At 42.6% G+C, this 17,888-nt stretch overlaps 1 protein-coding gene across 1 annotated transcript in view; it reads left to right on the forward strand.

Annotated features, from left to right (window-relative positions):
- The window catches only part of CFAP44 (cilia and flagella associated protein 44), a 49,197-nt gene that overhangs the window by 8,484 nt on the left and 22,825 nt on the right, over positions 1 to 17,888 (forward strand). The window contains exons 6-18 of the mRNA XM_081859864.1: positions 278 to 380; positions 1,216 to 1,432; positions 3,332 to 3,446; positions 4,209 to 4,373; positions 6,294 to 6,449; positions 7,106 to 7,153; positions 8,021 to 8,120; positions 8,346 to 8,440; positions 8,991 to 9,200; positions 10,199 to 10,309; positions 10,847 to 10,999; positions 11,452 to 11,679; positions 12,346 to 12,491. Of these exons, the coding sequence (XP_081715990.1) occupies positions 278 to 380; positions 1,216 to 1,432; positions 3,332 to 3,446; positions 4,209 to 4,373; positions 6,294 to 6,449; positions 7,106 to 7,153; positions 8,021 to 8,120; positions 8,346 to 8,440; positions 8,991 to 9,200; positions 10,199 to 10,309; positions 10,847 to 10,999; positions 11,452 to 11,679; positions 12,346 to 12,491 (1,847 nt within the window). The remainder of the gene's footprint in view (positions 1 to 277; positions 381 to 1,215; positions 1,433 to 3,331; positions 3,447 to 4,208; positions 4,374 to 6,293; positions 6,450 to 7,105; positions 7,154 to 8,020; positions 8,121 to 8,345; positions 8,441 to 8,990; positions 9,201 to 10,198; positions 10,310 to 10,846; positions 11,000 to 11,451; positions 11,680 to 12,345; positions 12,492 to 17,888) is intronic.

A 17,888-nucleotide genomic window follows, 5' to 3' on the forward strand; every position in this document is an offset into this window, starting at 1 on the left:
GTATGGGGGTTGAGGATATGCTGCCATTTTCCAGAGGGGTAGCTGCAACCATATTTGTTTCAGGCAGTGCCTCCAGATTATGGTGAACTACAACTGCCATCAGCCTCAGCTAACATGGCCAGTGGTGAAAGATGGGAGTTGTAGTCAAACAGTATCTGGAGGCCACTGCATTGGCTGTCCTGGATTGAAATGTGGGATAGAAGTCAAATGAACTAAATCAGCAAATCATTACTTTACTGGATAAATGCAGAGTGAAAAAGGTCTTTGCTTCTACTAGGTACATCCTAATAAAACCTACTTTGTAGTAGGAGAAAAAGGATGGAAGCCAAACATGATTATCTATGAATACCCTTCCTTAAGGCCATACAGAGTATTACGAGGTAGGTTAAAACATAAGCCATCTCGCAATTTCAGATTCATGCAGAAGAATTAATGGTCACAGAAATAGAAGCAATTTTCTGTTTGATATTTCTTGTATGAATACACGGAGATTTGTAAGTAGTCACTCTCTTTTAAATATCTGCAAGTGATTAAGAAGAATTGGCATTATTATTTGCAGAGTCATATGCTATGTTCCCTTTTTCTGTGTTCATGTTCGAGAAAAAGCAATGGATGCATGGCTAAATGGCCAAGTATTGAAAGAAGGATGAGAAAGGAATTCCATTCTTCATTACTGGTTTATTTTTTTATTAGGTGCCTATCACTCTACAACCTAAATGCAGTTCAATAGTTTTTCTTTTTATAATATATTTTGAGTTGAGATTTTTTTATATAAAAAAAATAAAGCTGACAAATCAGTTCAGTGGTATCTTTTACATTAGATGTGATTTCAGTATCCTGGCAGTGTGAAATGACTCATTGTGGGGAAAAGGAAAGGCTTATGATGCACACACACTTCACACACACACACACACACACACACACACACGTATATACTAGTATCTGGGACTTGGAATTTCTACAAGAGCTGAAGGCTCTAGGGTAGATTATCACCTGAAGCCTTTGTTCTCTCTCTCTTCATACAGACTGTCTTCATTGTTCTTTATTTTATGGTTGCTTTGTACTGTTTAAACGTATTTAAAATATAAGAAATCTGTTTCTTACTTTAAAAAACAATAATTTACAATATGTGCTAATTAATTGGCTAGCACATTGGTATGTTTCCTTGAACATTTATATTGCATTAAGAAACCTGCTATATCACCCTATTTCCAGGTGGAACTGAAGAAGCCTATGCATTTGCTGACTTTAATCGTTCGGGTACTTTGATCGCCACAGTTGGGAGCAGCCCTGACTATATGTTAACAGTTTGGGACTGGAAGCAGGAAAAGATTGTATTGAGATCGAAAGCATTTTCCCAAGATGTTTTTAGAGTGACCTTTTCTCCAGAAAATGAAGAGCAACTCACCACATCTGGTTCAGGTCACATAAAGTAAGCCAGCAAGTAGCATAGTTTTATCTCAAGGAACTAGAATGCCACAGGGGCATGCATGCATGCTGACTAAAAGGAATATTTCATCGGTAAATGCATCACACTAGAAAGCTGTACCTACCTTAACTATACATGAAATTTTAATTATCTGTATTAAAATATTCCTGTTACTCAATGAAGACCAAGTTTTATTTAGCTGCCCCAAAACATTGTGGGTATGACGTGCATTTTATTTGTTTATTTTAAAAGCAAGCTAGCCTTCTGCACTGGATTGGCAGTGTCCTAATTTTTGTTCCATGTTGTAATATAGTTATTTATAATCTTCAGACAATTGAAATGCCGTGAATATCTTCTGAAAGCAGGAAAAGAAGCAGCCATGTTGACTGGCTTCTTGTGTAATTGGCTGCCCTTGAGCGCAGCACCCTTTCCCTGGTGCTCGATGATGCTGTTGCAGTGAGCTAGGAGCACTGGAAAGTGTAGTTTTGTCAGTACTCTTACACGGTGCTCCTCATGCCTGGCTTCCTGCTGTGGAAGCACTAGGTGGAGAGAAAGAGAAGCCTTACTCTTATACTCTTTCCCACTGCCAGAACTGAAGCAGCAGAACAGTAGGTGAGCACGCAGCAGATGACCACAAAATAAACTGAGCTGTTCCCTGATGTTAGGGGGAATAGCTCACCTAATTCTGTGTCATTAGAGGCAAAATGGGGTGGCTGGGCAATGGGTGGCAATATCACAAATAAAATGTGCTCTGGACAATGTCAGAATTATCCTTCTCCTAACTAAAATAAACCAAAGTGTATAAAGATAAATGTCCGGATTAAAAACCACTTAAATGCCCAGATAAAAAAATCCACTTATGTGAATAAATTACATATGTCAGAGTCCACCTGTACTATAGTTATAAGGCGCAGTCTATCACACAGTTGAGACTTCTTAATTTCCACCTATTTCAATTGAAGCTGCATAAATTTGCAATTGATTGTGCCTATAATTCCCACAGACAAATTGGTTTGGTTCACATATAACTCCAAACTCGTTTAGGGTTTACATGCATGAGCCTGGGTGTTTGTGTGCTCCCCTTTACCCTGCTCTCTGGCATAAGAGCAAGGAGGAGATTGCAAGCTTTCATGTTCATTTTCTACTAACCAGTCGCTCATTTCATCTGAATGAATATAAGTAGTTAGGCTTACCAGTGGTTTAGAAACAGTCCACCTTCAAACCATTCATTGCTTATAATCCTGGGTTGCGTACCTGAATTGTAATTAGCACTAACCTCAGTTCAGTCGAAACAAGTAACAGCAGTGGTTAGTTGGAAACAGAAATGAGAGCTCCTCCTTGCATTTGTGCTGGAGGAGAAGAGGAAAGTGGGAGAATATGCAGTCCTAAGGACCTCCCAGGCCATGGGTAGGCAAACTAAGGCCTGGGGAGGGGGGGTCAGATCCAGCCCCATCGCCTTCTAAATTTGGCCCTTGGGCAGTCCGGGAATCAGCATGTTTTTACATGAATAGAATGTACCCTTTTATTTAAAATGCATCTCTGGGTTATTTGTGGGGGCTGCCTGGTGTTTTTACATGAGTAGAATGTGTGCTTTTATTTAAAATGCATCTCTGGGTTATTTGTGGGGCATAGGAATTCTTTCATTCCCCCCCCCAAAAAATTCTTTCATTCCCCCCCCCAATTCTTTCATTTCCCCCCACCCCAAGGTCTGAGGGACAGTGGACCGGCCCCCTGCTGAAAAAGTTTGCTCATCCCTGTCCCAGACTCAACCCTATAGCACTAAACGGTGGTTTGCACCAAAATGCAGCCAATTAGTGCATGTGAAAGGTTGATAACGGTCTGTTTAAAGACCAAAAGAACCCCTCAAAAACACTTATAGAGCTTTGATTTTTATGTGACCAGGTTTTGGAAGATGGCGCTTACTTTCACTGGTCTGAAACTACAAGGAGCACTGGGTAGATTTGGAAAAACAGCATTGACAGACATTGAAGGATATGTGGAGCTGCCAGATGGGAAGGTGAGAAACATTTCTAACTTCTCAAACTTTTCTGTATGATAAAATGGGCTCCTTTGTTCTCTATTCACATTTGCCCTGACCCAAATTTACAGGACATTGCGTGTGGAAAGGCATAGCCTATCCAGTGTCTGCTGCTTCTAAAAATGATTAGGAGCTTATTCTGTTTTTAATGATGTTTTTTAAAAAGCAGCTGGTAAACAGTGGATACTTTTAAGAATTGGCAGGATATGTTTCCATAGACTGATATTGATCAATAGTTACAGTAATTAAGATTTCTGAATTGTTTTTAAAGGCACATCCTTGTATAATGCAGTGCCCAGCCCTCTTATGGTTTGTGGCAAACCACTTAGCTGTAAAGAAAATAAATCAAGGATAAAGAGCATAAAGAAATACTATTGCAGCAGTTAGAAAGCAGCATATGGTTGGACATTATCATTGAACTTATTGTTCCAAAACATTGCAAAAAAAACAACTTTAAACAAATAAACCTGGGATCTGTAGTTTACCATTCACATAGCTACAATTCCCATTACAGTTCCCGTGGTTCTTTGAGAGGGAAGCATGCTTCAAATGTATGGTGTGCCTGCAGCCTTGGTCTTATAAACATGCCTCATTTGCCATTTTCCTAGCAAATGTATCTGTTGTCTGTGAAAACTTGGGATGTAACTTACTTCAAACATAATGTGTCCTTCCCTGTATCCCTTTTCAGATATACATCAATATGACAAAATACTAATGCATTTTGTTTTGTCTGCATGAAAGGTACTTTCAGGATCAGAATGGGGCAACTTGTTGCTCTGGGAAGGGGGCCTCATAAAAGTGGAACTTTGTCGGCCTGGCCATAAAAATTGCCACAACGGCCCAATTAATCAGTTAGTTCTGGATGAGGGAGAGGTGGTCACTGTTGGATCAGATGGATATATTAGGGTGAGTATTTTCCTAAGTCTTTTTTTGGGGGGGTATGTGTTTTCTTAAATATTAAGTGTATAAAGAAGAGACATATTGAGTGTACCCAGGATTATTCATGGGTTGATGGTACTGTTTACTATTCTGCACTTTGTATCAAACTATTAACAGTGGGACGTGGGTGGTACTCTTGGGCTTGCCGATCGGAAAGTTAGTGGTTCGAATCCCCACGATGGAGTGAGCTCCCATTGCTCTGTCCCAGCTCCTGCCAACCTAGTAGTTTGAAAGCATGCCAGTGCAAGTAGATAAATAGGTACCGCTGTGGCGGGAAGGTAAACGGCATTTCCGTGCGCACTGGCTTTCACAGTGTTCCGTTGTAACAGAAGCGGTTTAGTCATGCTGGCCACGTGACCCGGAAAGCTGTCTGTGGACAAACACTGGCTTCCATGGCCTGAAAGTGAGATGAGCGCTGCAATCCCATAGTCTCCTTTGACTGGACTTAACCGTCCAGGGGTCCTTTACCTTTTTTATTAACAGTGACCACTGGTTTTTACTAATGAGATTCCTGCTGGAATATTTCATGAGATTTATTATAAGTGTGCTTGGGTTGGTTATTTCACAATCAGAGTACCTACACAAACAGGTAGTGAGTTAAGCTTGCCCTCCTGTGCCCATAGACAGGAAGTGCAGACAGGTCTTTGCCCTTTAGTCACATCTCTCCTTCTCAATCGATTTCCTGTCTTGGCCTGGAGCAGACTTGTATACTGACAAAGTCCTGTTTGCATTTCCTGTCTTTGGGGAAAGAGGGTAGCATAGCCCATCTTGTAATGTGTTCAACCCCTTTGAGCATGGGTAGGCAAACTAAGGCCCAGGGGCCGGATCTGGCCCAATTGCCTTCTAAATCCAGCCCGCGGACGGTCCGGGAATCAGCATGTTTTTACATGAGTAGAATGCATCCTTTTATTTAAAATGCATCTCTGGGTTATTTGTGGGGCATAGGAATTGGTTCATCCCCCCCCCTTTCAAAATATAGTCCAGCCCCCCACAAGATCTGAGGGACAGTGGACCGGCCCCCTGCTGAAAAAGTTTGCTGACCTCTGCCTTTGAGAAATGCCATTCATATGAGACATAACTTCCTTCTTCATTTGCTAAGGCTTTCTTTCGAACTTAAACATATCTTATTTGATTGATGGTGTATTCTGTAACACGTTCTTGACACAATAGTAGCGCATTAATGATGGTTTTACCCTTCTTGATCAATTCTGTGATGCTTCCCAAGTTGGACCACATGATGGCTGTCAGAGAGGCAATAGCACAACAAAAGTGAGACAAAAAACCCACCAGGGCAGTTGTGAAATAGGAAGTTGCAGGAAGTGCATAGCTTGGAATTAAAGCGGTTATGGCTACCCTAAAACTTTTGCAGGCACAAATAGCTTTGAATGCGGGATGACCTATGACTACCCCAATAGTGACATGAGCACACATAATAAAAAATGCACAGTGAAAAGAACCCAAATAGATGTGTTGGTTAATGTGCCTGTTGTTTCTTGTGTAAATGGCAACTGTAGAGCCTGCACAGCCTCAGAAATATGGGGGAGGGAGGGGAAATTCAACTTTCTCCCTGCCACAGTCCTGACAAAAGTTGCCTCTCTGAAACTGCTTTCTGCATTTGAAGGGAAACATCAGTTGACACCAGTGACATCAACTGAGGCTTCCCTTGAAATCCAGATAGCATTTTCAAGAGGCCATTTTTTGTAAGAAGCACGGTAGGGAGAGACAGGTTTCAACTATCCCTTCCCATCAGTTACATGTGAATGAAAAATCCTTTTGAACTGCTCCTAACCTTAGGTTTGCTCATATTATCCAAATTTTCACATTTAATGCATTGGTACTGGCATTTGGCAACAATAGATAATATTTTATTTTCCAAACTCCATGAAGGTTTGGGATTTTGAAACAATAGATACAGCTGATATTGTGGATGACACTGGACTGCTAGAGGTGGAACACATTAACGAACTTTTAGTTGGCAAAAATGTAAATCTGAACTATATGGTGAAAATTCATGAACGTGGAGAACCATTTTGGTATGCTCAGGTAAGCATTGTTTTAGTCCTCCCCTGTGGTATATAGGATTGTGTTGTTGTTATCTTTTAGGATGCGCATTAGTCAGTAGAGAATGTGTGCCCTGATTCAGTGGTGCACACAACCCTTTTTCATGTGTAGGATGTGATGATGTCATGGTAACATTTGAAGCCAAAGCAAAAAACCAGCCACCAAACTAGGAAAGTACCACTGTCAGGCAAAACAAAAAATAAAAATGGAAGGAAGGAATAAAACTCTAGGGGCTTGAATGAATCTTATTCCAGACCTTGCAGCTTGGAGGAAGGGCAAGGCTGAGTGTTCACTTCTCACTTCCTTTTACACAGTTCCTGTTAACCCTAAGGGGGGACCTCGCATTGGCACCACTAGGATGTAAGAATAGTCACTACAGGGATGGGAATCTTGATTGTTGTTGGCAGGGAGAAAAGGCTAAGCCCCTTGTGCACCATTGTCCTAGTCGGGCCTCCTTGTGCCTGCTGTGTATGATTTCAAAAAATTTAAAAACAGTGACGTGGGACAAATTAGTTGTTGATTTACTTGGGAAAGTGCAGCTAAATTTCTCTGAATCCAAGCCAATGTCTTTGGGAGAGGGATGTAAATACTGTTTGAAGTAATAGCCAAAAGCTAAGTGTGTTTTTCTTCTTCTCTAGGATGCCAATGGAGCCATCTGGAAGCTTGATTTGAGTTTCACGAATGTTGTAAGTTTTCCTTTCTGTTTTGTTCCCCTGCTTTTGCCCCTCAATCATCCCTCCACTGTACTTGAGTTATACCTGATAGTTAAATAGAAGCTAATATTTTATTGTTAAATGATGTGCAGCTTCTGTAGTTTATTACTTTGAAAAAGATGGTCTCAAAAATGTCAGTACTAGTTGTTTGTGGTTCCAATGGTGCTGCTGCCTCAGTGGAAAGTATTCATGCAAGGTGAGGCACCCACTTTCCCCTCTTTTGTATTTAAAGCCCCCCTCCCAGACTTTACGCTGTTTCTGTGGATGTAATTTGGCTCCAATCCAATCTGGGCTTCCCATTGGCTATTTTCAGGAACAGAAAAACATAGCGGGAGATCCGGTCAGATCTTTCATGTCTTATTAGCTTGGCCCTAAGCGTTCAACAAACAAGGTCTACAAAAGAACAGATATAAGGCACCACTGATGCTTCCTCCTTGAAAATACAAAGTATACTGATTTAAAACCGGTGCTTTCTTCTGGGGGTACTCAAGGGTGTGCAGTACCAGCACCTCCCCCCCCCAAAAAATGTTAAAAGTGCGGCACATGCTGTAATAACTTCATGGTGAGCGCCAGCAACTTTTTTTTCTAAAAAGAAAAAGAGCACTGTTTAAAACCATTAACAAATATCAGTGTTTTTTGTCTTTGTTTATCTGATCTTCAATTTGTGCCCTAGATTGAAAACTAGGAACCCCAGTTTGAATGTCCAATGCATTTTAGAGATCAAATTTTCAGAGGGGCTTTAATTATATGTCCCTAGGTGACCCTGTTACACAAAACTTTTAAAATACTTTTACAAACAGGCCTCTGAAAAAAACACAATTTTATTTATTTCCCCCGTAGACTCATGATCCAGAATGCCTCTTTACTTTTCATTCAGGAAAGATAGAAGCCATGTGTGTATCTCCAGTCACCTATATCATGGCCACCACTGGTCTTGACCGTAAGTACATATCTTTTTCCTTCTGACTCCTCCCACACTCAGTTTTCAAGGTTAAAATTAGTTACGTTAAGTAGACACGTTTGGGGAATAATCCACAGATCACTTGTAATGGTGTAGTTTCTTTGTTTTTTCAGCGCCCCCACGTAAAATGTGTGGCTTAAATTTTAGAAAGCAACAGAGATCTAGCCTCCTTCTTATCCTGATCCCGTTAACCATCTAACGCAGGTTCAGTTCGTGTCTTTGACTTCATTGACAATGTGCAGTTGACTGAGATGAAGTTTAAACAGGGAGGAACAGCAATGGTCTGGGCACCAAACGTGGTAAGTAGTGCAAGATAGAAAGAGGAAGTATGTGGATGATGGTGCAAGACGGAATGGGGACATCCATGGCTGGAGCCTAGCTGTTTTAATGTACAAATGGCTTATGGTTTATACTGCCCATCTCTTAAGATGGAGCATAATGAGATTGAGGAGCAGGTTGTCTGGATTGTTCTTCATTCCTGTTTCTCTAGTTTCCCAGACTGATGTCCTCTAGATGTTTTGAGCTGCAGAGGTCTGCTGGCTGGGGTGAATGCAAGTTGTAGTACATAACATCTGAGATTTTCAGTTTTGTTTTGATGGGTTTTCATATTTATTATTTGGCAAACATTTAACTTTTATGGATTTTGTTTTTTGCGCCCCCTCCCGAGTTTTCTGGCGACAGTGAAAGAAAATAGTGTAGTATTGGTATTTGAGAAGAAAATGCTATACACGACATGGTTTATTTTTCCTCTGTACAAACAATTACATACTTTACATAGATTTTTGAGACGATGTATAGGGCAGGGTTTAAATTAGCTCTTAATCGCAATGTTATTCTGTTTTCTTGAAGGTAAATCCCAAGAAAGGCATAATGGTTGTAGGTTTTCAAGATGGCGTTGTACGCGTTATTGAACTTTTCGATCCAAAGGGACTTCCTGTTGTATCTGGACGGGACAAAGGAGCGCCTGCAGCCTTGCGTCTGAAACAGGCGTTCAAACCTCATACTACTATAGTAACAGCTTTGGCCTATGAGCGTAATGGGGAATTGCTTGCCACAGGGGTATGTTTCAACCAAACCTAAAAACTGTTTTGTTTTGAATGTTAGTGGAAATTTACTGCTGCAAATGCTGAGATGTAGATGATCAAACTGAACTTCAGATTGTTCATTACCTAAGAATTAAGGTCCAAGACCTTTTTGAAATGAGAGATTTTTGCTGATCCATACAAGTTTCAGTGTATAATGAGTCAGTTCAGAGAATTATTCAGGAGATTTTTTGACACCTCTGCTTCTCACATCATCTTAGCTTCTTCTCTGCCCCTTTGAGGCCCAGCTCAGAGAGAACATTTGGCTGAGACTTTAAAAGAAAGGCTTGTTCCTTAAGGATTCATGGAAAAGTTTTAAATTTGATTTTGCGTGTTAAAATCATCAGTGTTGTGTTTTTGTATATGTTCTGTGCTTTAAACCATGTCTTCTTCTTATGTAAGAATTGTTTGATTTTTAAAAGTTTTTTAAAGCCCTTTCTCTTAATTAGATTCATTACTGACCTTATTGTGGGTATTGGCTATAGATCGCCAAGCCAGACTGAATATTGGATGATGATTTACTAGAGCAGATAAGGATGCTATGATTACTAAGACCCAAAATGGGTATTTCAAAAGTCATGCCAGACCAATCTGATTCCTCCCCCCCCTTTTTTTTTTGATGGAGTGAGACACTTGGTGGATCAGGGCAATGCTGTGGACATAGTTTATCTTGATTTCAATAAGGCTTCTGACAAAGTCCCGTATGATATTCTCGCGAGGAAGTTGGTAAAATGTGGGTTGAACGAGGTAACTGTTAGGTGAATTTGTAGCTGGCTGACTGACTGAACCCACAGAGTACTCATTAATTGTTCCTTGTCATCCTTATAACACTAGGTGCAGCTTTTGTATATCAAGGTTGATGCTAAAACAGAGGATTGTGTTGTGGTGGGACTCTGTTCTTTGTAGCAGCAGACTAGCATGGCTACTCTTGTGGAATGCATGGGTTTATTCATTCTTCCGTCTTTTCCTTCTCAGAGTAACGATAAAACTGTGTTCTTCTTTAACGTTGAAGAGAAATATGAGCCAATTGGCTTCCTCTCTGTCCCAGGGCCTGTTCAGGCATTGCAGTGGTCTCCTCTTTCTCATGTGAGTAGCGGTGTTTTTCATAGTATTTGCATCTCATGATTTGTGTTGTGACACATTGCAATGCTGTGTTTATCCATTGATGGTTATGCTGTCATCAGTAACTGGCATTTAACACTCCCCTCCCATGAAGCATTTCTGGGGCAGGGCAGGGACTGGGTCCAAGTCCCTCTGTTCTTTGGGAATGATTCAACTCCCTTTCTATGCCAGCCTGGAGCTGGGGTAACTAATCCCCACCCCCACCCACCCCACTTTGGCAGCAATGGGTGAAATTTAAAGTATCTCAAAATCTGCATGAGAAATATATAATGCCCACTTTCTGCACCTCTCACTTTGGCCAACATGAGCCATCAGGGAAGTGGTGGGTGATCTGCCGCTTCCATTCCCTCCTGTTTACAACAAAGTTTGTGTTTCATTTTGGCAACAGTTGTCCCTGAGCTCCGACCTATTTTTAAGAACATAAGAATGTTTCACCATCACCATCAAAACTCAGCACCATACACATACCTGACACTTGTGTTTCATGTCCTTCTTCTGTAGCCTGAGAGCACGCTACTTATTTTCTGCAAGAACGGCATTGTTGTCCAGGTTCCTGCTCCAGACCCTGGGAATTACAACGCAGCAACCACCTATAGGATAAAAGACTTGCCTACACAGTATTTCCGTTTCTGCAGCATAAAATCTCGGATTCTGGTAAAGCACCACATGCAAATAAGGAAATGCAATCCTAAGGAAAGATAGAATACTGAAGTAAGAAATGCTGAGCTCATTAGTTATTGTGGTCCTGGATGTAAGACTGCAGCTAAGGACTTTGTAGCCCAGCAGAAATTATTTCCTAAAATATTAGGATCTGCACATGTTGATTATGAATGTGTCTGCCTCCAGGATCAGAGAGGCCTTGCCTCTGAATGCCAACCGCTAAAGAACAATGGCAGATGTGGGCTGTTGCTCTCAATTCCCAAACAGATATAACTAAGCAACACACACACACACACACACACACACACACAGTTAGTGAATGAAGTCCTGTCTGTGGGCTTTGCAGACGTTGTCCGTGGGAGAAGGATGCTGGACTAGAAGGGATTTTGGTGTGATCAACACAGTTGTTTTTTTAATGCTCTTATTTTACTGGCTCTTTTAAAAAGCTTGAAGAGGAACTTGAACGCAGAGAAAAAGTGAGACTAGAGAAGGAGAAAGCAAAGCAGCAATGGATAAAGCAACAACTGGATGAGGGGAAAACAATGGAAGAAATTGAATTTCCACAGGAGGAAGCTGTGGAAGAGGAACCACTGCCTGAAATCTACATCCCAGAGACTCCAAGCCCCATAATGTGTGGGTTTTACTCTCGGCCAGGGAAATTTTGGTTGTCGTTGGTAAGCCAGTCTTTCTTTCTTGCAGATAACAAAATGAGGAGAGTAGTTTCTCTCTTCTTTTATAGTATAATGAGAATGCAGCTTAAATGGCCAAAGGAGCTGGCTTTTCACATTGTACGCTTTCACCTTGGTCTCAGTTCTATTTGAAAGCGGTTTGAGTTTTTTTGTTTCACATAGAGGGTTGCATAGCAATCTCTCAGGACCTCAATAGTGGCATCACTACCATTGTCAATTTTGATTGGCACTCTTCCTGCCAACCTCAGATGCAAAGCGAGATTAAAATCTAAATGGTAAAATGCAAAAGGTAAAAACCACAAGATACAAGAATGTCATGCTGATTCTGGATGTGTCTTAAACATGCAAGCATAGTTTTCACTCTTGTTTCTTTTCATTCTAGTGCTGTTCCCCATCTTTTGTTTAATTTTTAAGCAGAATTGCAGGCTTATTTTTCAAAGGAAGCCCTTTACCTGGAGGTAGAAATGAAGTGTGTTTGCCTATAGTATGGTATGAAATACAACTGATGATGAAACCATTTTTGGGAAAGGAGGAAGTTTTAGTCTGGAATTTTCCAAACTGTAACAAATTAATGGGGGTGGGGGAGAAGAGGAGAAAGAAGGAATCAAGAAATAAAGTTAACAACTCTTCATAACTCACTGTTTCCTTTAGGGAGAGTATGATACTGGATTCCTGTTCCACTGTGCATTTTCTCATCAGCAAGGCGACAAAGAACCCGAGGCTCGGAAAGATGAGCCTTTTGCCTATATTCATTTAGAAGATACAGAAGACACTGCCATTAGACGGATTGTGTTTTGGTAATGCAGCTTTTACAGTATGTTGGTTGGTTTCATGGGTTGAGTTGGGTTTTTAAAATAAGTGTGAAACACTTGGTCTTTGTTTGCTTGTTTTTCTTTTATAGACTATATGCCTGTGTATATATTTGCAGGAGCTGATCTCTTGATATAATGGCAGGCTGGTTAGCACTCCATGACTGTCACCCCCTGAAAGTAGTATTTTGAGGAAATATTATGGGATACTATTAGACATACTGAGACATACTGAATTAGTTTAAGCTGTTAGTTTTGCATCCTGGTCAGGGCATATAGCAGGACAAGAAATAAATTCCCCCTTTTTATACCCTTCTTTATAAAAACCCAAGCATTTGGATTTTAAAAGATTGAAATGATTTCCATACATCCAGTAGCAAATGTGGCGCCAGACTAGCTCGGGGGCCCCTTCCCACTGACCCAATGGTTCTCTTTTCTCCCTCATAATGCATATGCTATGTATACATATATTACATGCATGCAGATATAGAGGAGGGTTGCTGCAGCACTGGGTTAGCTGGTCCCCCACTAAATGGGTATCCTCGAGGAGGAGCTGCCTCTTCTCTGCAGAGATCAGGGTAGAGCAGGCCCCAGGTGTAAGATCCAAGATGCAAGGGTGAATGAAGTGATGGTTGGGATGAATTCAGATACCCTTTTGTATGTATCTATACCCTAGGTGCCACCAGTGAGGGGGATGACAAAATGCTGGGTGGCGCTCATCGCGGGGCCTACAGTGTGCCCGAGTCACATGTCTCTCCTGGGAGTGATGAGGTAGCTTGGGTGCCCCAAATGGTCCGCCCACCACCTCCCCCTCAGCTGTAGGGCAGCTGAGTGGAAGGAGGCAAACAGACTCCTTGGAGGCCCCACGGTGCCTCTGTGGGCAACTGGCCTCGCCCCTGGGCAGAGGGCATGCGTGCCACCCCAGGCGCCCGATCGGCTTGCTCCGCCACTGGACAACGCTGATGCCAGGAGGAGCCACAAGTCAAAGTGGTGAAGATAGCAGTGAGTTTGTATGCAAAGAGTTCATAAGCATCAGTTTATGTGTAACTCGAATTGGATTTAAGAGATGTTAAAGGCTCCAGAAACCTCCAACCCACCTGTTCTGCTCAAATATCCTTTTAAGGTAAAATCCTAGAATGTGACACAGGTCACAGTCATACCATGCATTCAAAGCACATAGATCCACCCTCCGAGAATCCTGGGAACTGTAATTTATGATGGGTGATTGGAATTGTATCTCTGTGATGGGTGATCACAATTCCTAAGATTATTTGGGGAAAGCCATATGCTTTAAGTGTATAGTGTGGATGCAACCACAAATGGTTAGAATGGTTCCCTTAGTATTGAGGAAACACTGTGATTTTTTCCCAATCCATTAGTCAAAAGCTGCAGAAAAGACCTCTGCCAGCATTACCTTTTTCCTACTAGAACTTTGGATCAGCTTGCAGGGCAGCAGCTGAAGAAGGAGCAAAAAGGGTTTTCTTGTGTGTGTGTTTCTTTGTGGCTGATTAGCTGCTCTCCCTGTGCAAAGGTCAGAGGGGGCAGGCTTTCTGTTGAGGCAGGTGATTAGCTGTGCGAGGAGCTTATCAGAGCTTGCAGGACAGCCTAGTGGCGCACGCAGTTTGATCCATCTTTTAGATTTAGGGGAGCTAGTCTCAAACGTTTGTTGGGGGAGACCTAGGTTTTTTGGGGGGGGGGAGTTATTTGTCCTGTCTTCACGCTTTTTATGATGGAGGACCGCTGTAGCCACCCCCAACGACACGTTCTCAAGATGGAGGGTGAGGGAACAGCTGCAGTCGCCTGCGGTTCCTGCACAATGTTTGTCATCTTGCCAAAGGTTGCAGGCAGCTTTACCTGCAGCAATTGCATGTTGATTGCCCTCTTAGAAGACAAAGTCCAGCAACTGGAGGAACGTGTAGCTACGCTCCAAAGAATTAGAGAGCTGGAGCTCTTCTTGGAAGCAACAGAGCACACCGTCTCCACCAAGGAGGAGACAGGGGACTCCCCTGAGAAGGAGGCTAGTGTTGAAATCCTGCCTCGGTCAGAGAAATGTGCCAACGCTGCAGGCACCGGCTGAATTCCTTATTGACCTCCCCCTGCGACTCCCGGCAGGAAAACATGCGAGGTCTGTAATCGGCGATCCTTCCCAGATGTGAGAAGAACACACCATTCCTTCTCTCTCCCCTTTGTTATCCCCAGGGAGGGGAAAGAAGCAGACAGAAATGTATCTACATGCTTTTATTTCTGTCTTTTGCAGCCATACAGATAAACATGTCTGCACTCTCTTTACAACAGCAGAGAGAATATAACTCCACCCATGTACATCCTGTACAGGTCATATGACACACACTGAGCTAACATCCGGTGCTCAGAACGGTGAATGGACTGCCCCTTTCTTGCCATGGCAATAGTCACAAACATCAACATCCTGTCTGGCTTTCCAGCCACCTGCAGCTGACGAAGCTGCTGCTCGCTGCTGCATTGCTCCTTTTTTGGTAACAGCTAGTTCACCAACACAGGAGCCAGATATATGGAGAAACGTGACTCAAAGAAGTAGGAGGCCCAGGGTTCGCTCTGATTGTTTAGAAATACACAATCGCTTTGAGGTCCTCTCCCCTAGCATGGAAGACGAAGACCAGACTCCATTTGAGGATCTCTCCCTCATTACAGTCGATCAGGTATATGAAGACGAGCAGCAAAATCAGTCCTCAGGGAATGTGCAGGTGACCTTGGAACGGACAGCTCACGGAAGAACCCCGACCAGGCCTAAGAGGAGGCGTGTAGTGGTGATAGGGGATTCCCTACTGAGGGGAACAGAAGCAGTGATCTGTGGGCCTGACAAGATGTCTCGGGAAGTGTGCTGTCTCCCTGGGGCTAAGATCCAAGATGTAACTGAACGACTGCAAGGAATCATAAAACCCACTGACAAATACCCCTTCCTCTTGGTTCATGTAGGAACCAATGACACTGCAAGCAATAGCCTCCAGAAGATCAAAAGAGACTACGAGGCTCTGGGCAGGAAATTGAAGCAATTAAATGCACAAATTGTCATCTCATCTGTCCTCCCAGTTGAACGACGTGGCCCAGGGAGAGAGGGGAAAATAGTGGAAGTGAACAGCTGGCTTCGCAAATGGTGTAAACAGGAACGGTTTGGATTCTTAGATCACAGGCTGCAGTTTCTTGAAGATGGACTTCTGGCAAGCTTGGGCTGCACCTCACAACAGTTGGGAGGAATGTTTTTGCCAAAAATCTCAGAAACCTCATCAGGAGGGCTTTAAACTGACTAATGTGGGGGAGGGAGACAGTGCTCCTGAAGGTAGGAGTCTATCGACTTCCGGGTTGGCGCCATCGCCGAATGGCGGGCTCCCTCCATGCTCCGGAGGGAGCCGGCTCGGCAGGGGCTGGGTTCTACCGCGCCGGCGACGCGGGGACCCGCAAAAACCATGGGCACGGAGCCCCATGGACATGGTGACTCGGCTGGCACCTTTAAGCCCCCCCCCCGGCCCGCGAAAGAGCCTTTTTAAAGGCTGGAGAGCGGGCGCCTGGGGGGGGGTGGTGCTTTGAGTCCGCCGCTTCCCCTGCCGAGCGAAGCCGCATGCCATTCGGTGGAGAGCGCTGGCTTCTTCCATTGAAAATTTGGATCCAAAAGAACAACCCGTGAGTAATTGGAATATGGATTAAAAAGAGGGATAAATTTTTAAAATCCGGAGCGAGCGGGGGGGGGGGTATAAAAAGGAAGTCATCCCCCCCCCAATTGTAGAAGAGCCAAAACAAAGGACTTAACAACTAAGATCGAGAGTGACCTTATCTTGATGAGTTAGTGACTTCGCGAGGGAAAAATATAAGATTGAGCTGGAGGAGAAAAGTGGAATTTGAACTAAAAAGCAACCCCCCCCCCCCGGAACCGACCGGTGAAAATGCCTGGGGAAGAGAAACGGAGGTTTTGACAGCTGTCAAAGAGCTGTCAAAACGGAAGAACAAAATAGAGACTTTGTTATGAGGACTTTGCCGGTTACATTGGTTATAAATTGGATATAAAATGTTTCAAATAAGGATCAACAAGCTACTTGGATTGGTGGATGTGATCTGGAAGGGAACTCAGTTACTGAAATCCATCTAGAGGAGCTGAGGGATATTGCAAGTGTTTTTGACTGGAAATTTGAACAGTTGAACAGAACTTTTTATCTCCTGGGAAACTGCAGAAATGGAACATTATTTTGTCTACAGAGGTCTACACACTACAGAAAACAATGGATGTAAATGAAAGGGACATGACGCAATGTTTTGCTCCTGAATAACAAGCCTCTGCAGAGAAACTAGAAGCTTTTGGAAATAGAGCATTTCGGCAGAAGAGCAGGGAAAAAGCAAAAAATAAAAAGGAGGAGTGTGATTAATAAGAATAATGAAATAACAAGATCTGGACAGAACTGGAAGTGGGAACATTTGGGACATTCAGATTTGACAAGCTTACAGAAATAAAATTGGAGTTTTTGCTCCTGGATATAAAAATCTGGATAAAAGGAATGGGCCCCTTTTTGAGATAGACTCCTTCTATGATTGGACACTCGAATTTAAAAATGACTGATAAAGGAGTAGAGAGGTCTGGGTTTAGTGAGATGTGGGAACCCCAGGAAGATATCAGATGTCGAGGGATATTGGGAACGCAACCGGGAAAGGGGGGAGGGAAATCTGGAATCCAAAGGGTGCAAAACTATTTTTTATCTTGTTTATTTTTATCTGCATTATTCTTGAAGGGGGGGAACTCGTGGAAGGGAATTAGGTCGATCTTAGGGGATGGGAATTTTCGAAAAATTGGGTTATTGACGATAAGTGTAATTTGGGGATAAGAATTTGTTGAATTGATTTGTTAAACTGGAAGACAAGAGGGGGTGGGGAGGGGAAGTCCTGGTTATTGGAAAAAGATTATAAATTGGATTTAATTTGTTTTAAATTGGAAAATTTTAATAAAAATTATTTTAAAAAAAAAATGAAGGTAGGAGTCTATCAATTGATGAAGATGATCATCCAAATGTCATAGACCAAATGGAGCAAACAGCACACAGACCTAGTGGTGGGAGGAAAAAATCCTTAAATAAGAGACACGGGGGAATGATTAATGGACTTCAATGTCTGTACACTAATGTGCAAAGCATGGGAAATAAACAAGATGAGCTTGCGCTCTTGGTACAGCAAACTAAATATGACATAATAGGCATCACTGAAACCTGGTGGGATAAGTCCCATGATTAGAATGTAATAATGGAGGGATACAATCTATTTCAGAGAAACAGACCAGACAAGAAAGGAGGAGGAGTGGCGTTATATGTCAGGGATGTGTATACCTGTGAAGAGATCCAAGATTTAGAACCTCAAAGCCAAAGTGAG

The sequence above is a fragment of the Podarcis erhardii genome (assembly GCF_964252035.2).
Source record: "Podarcis erhardii genome assembly, chromosome: 4".
In the NCBI taxonomy this organism is placed as follows: Eukaryota; Metazoa; Chordata; class Lepidosauria; order Squamata; family Lacertidae; genus Podarcis; species Podarcis erhardii.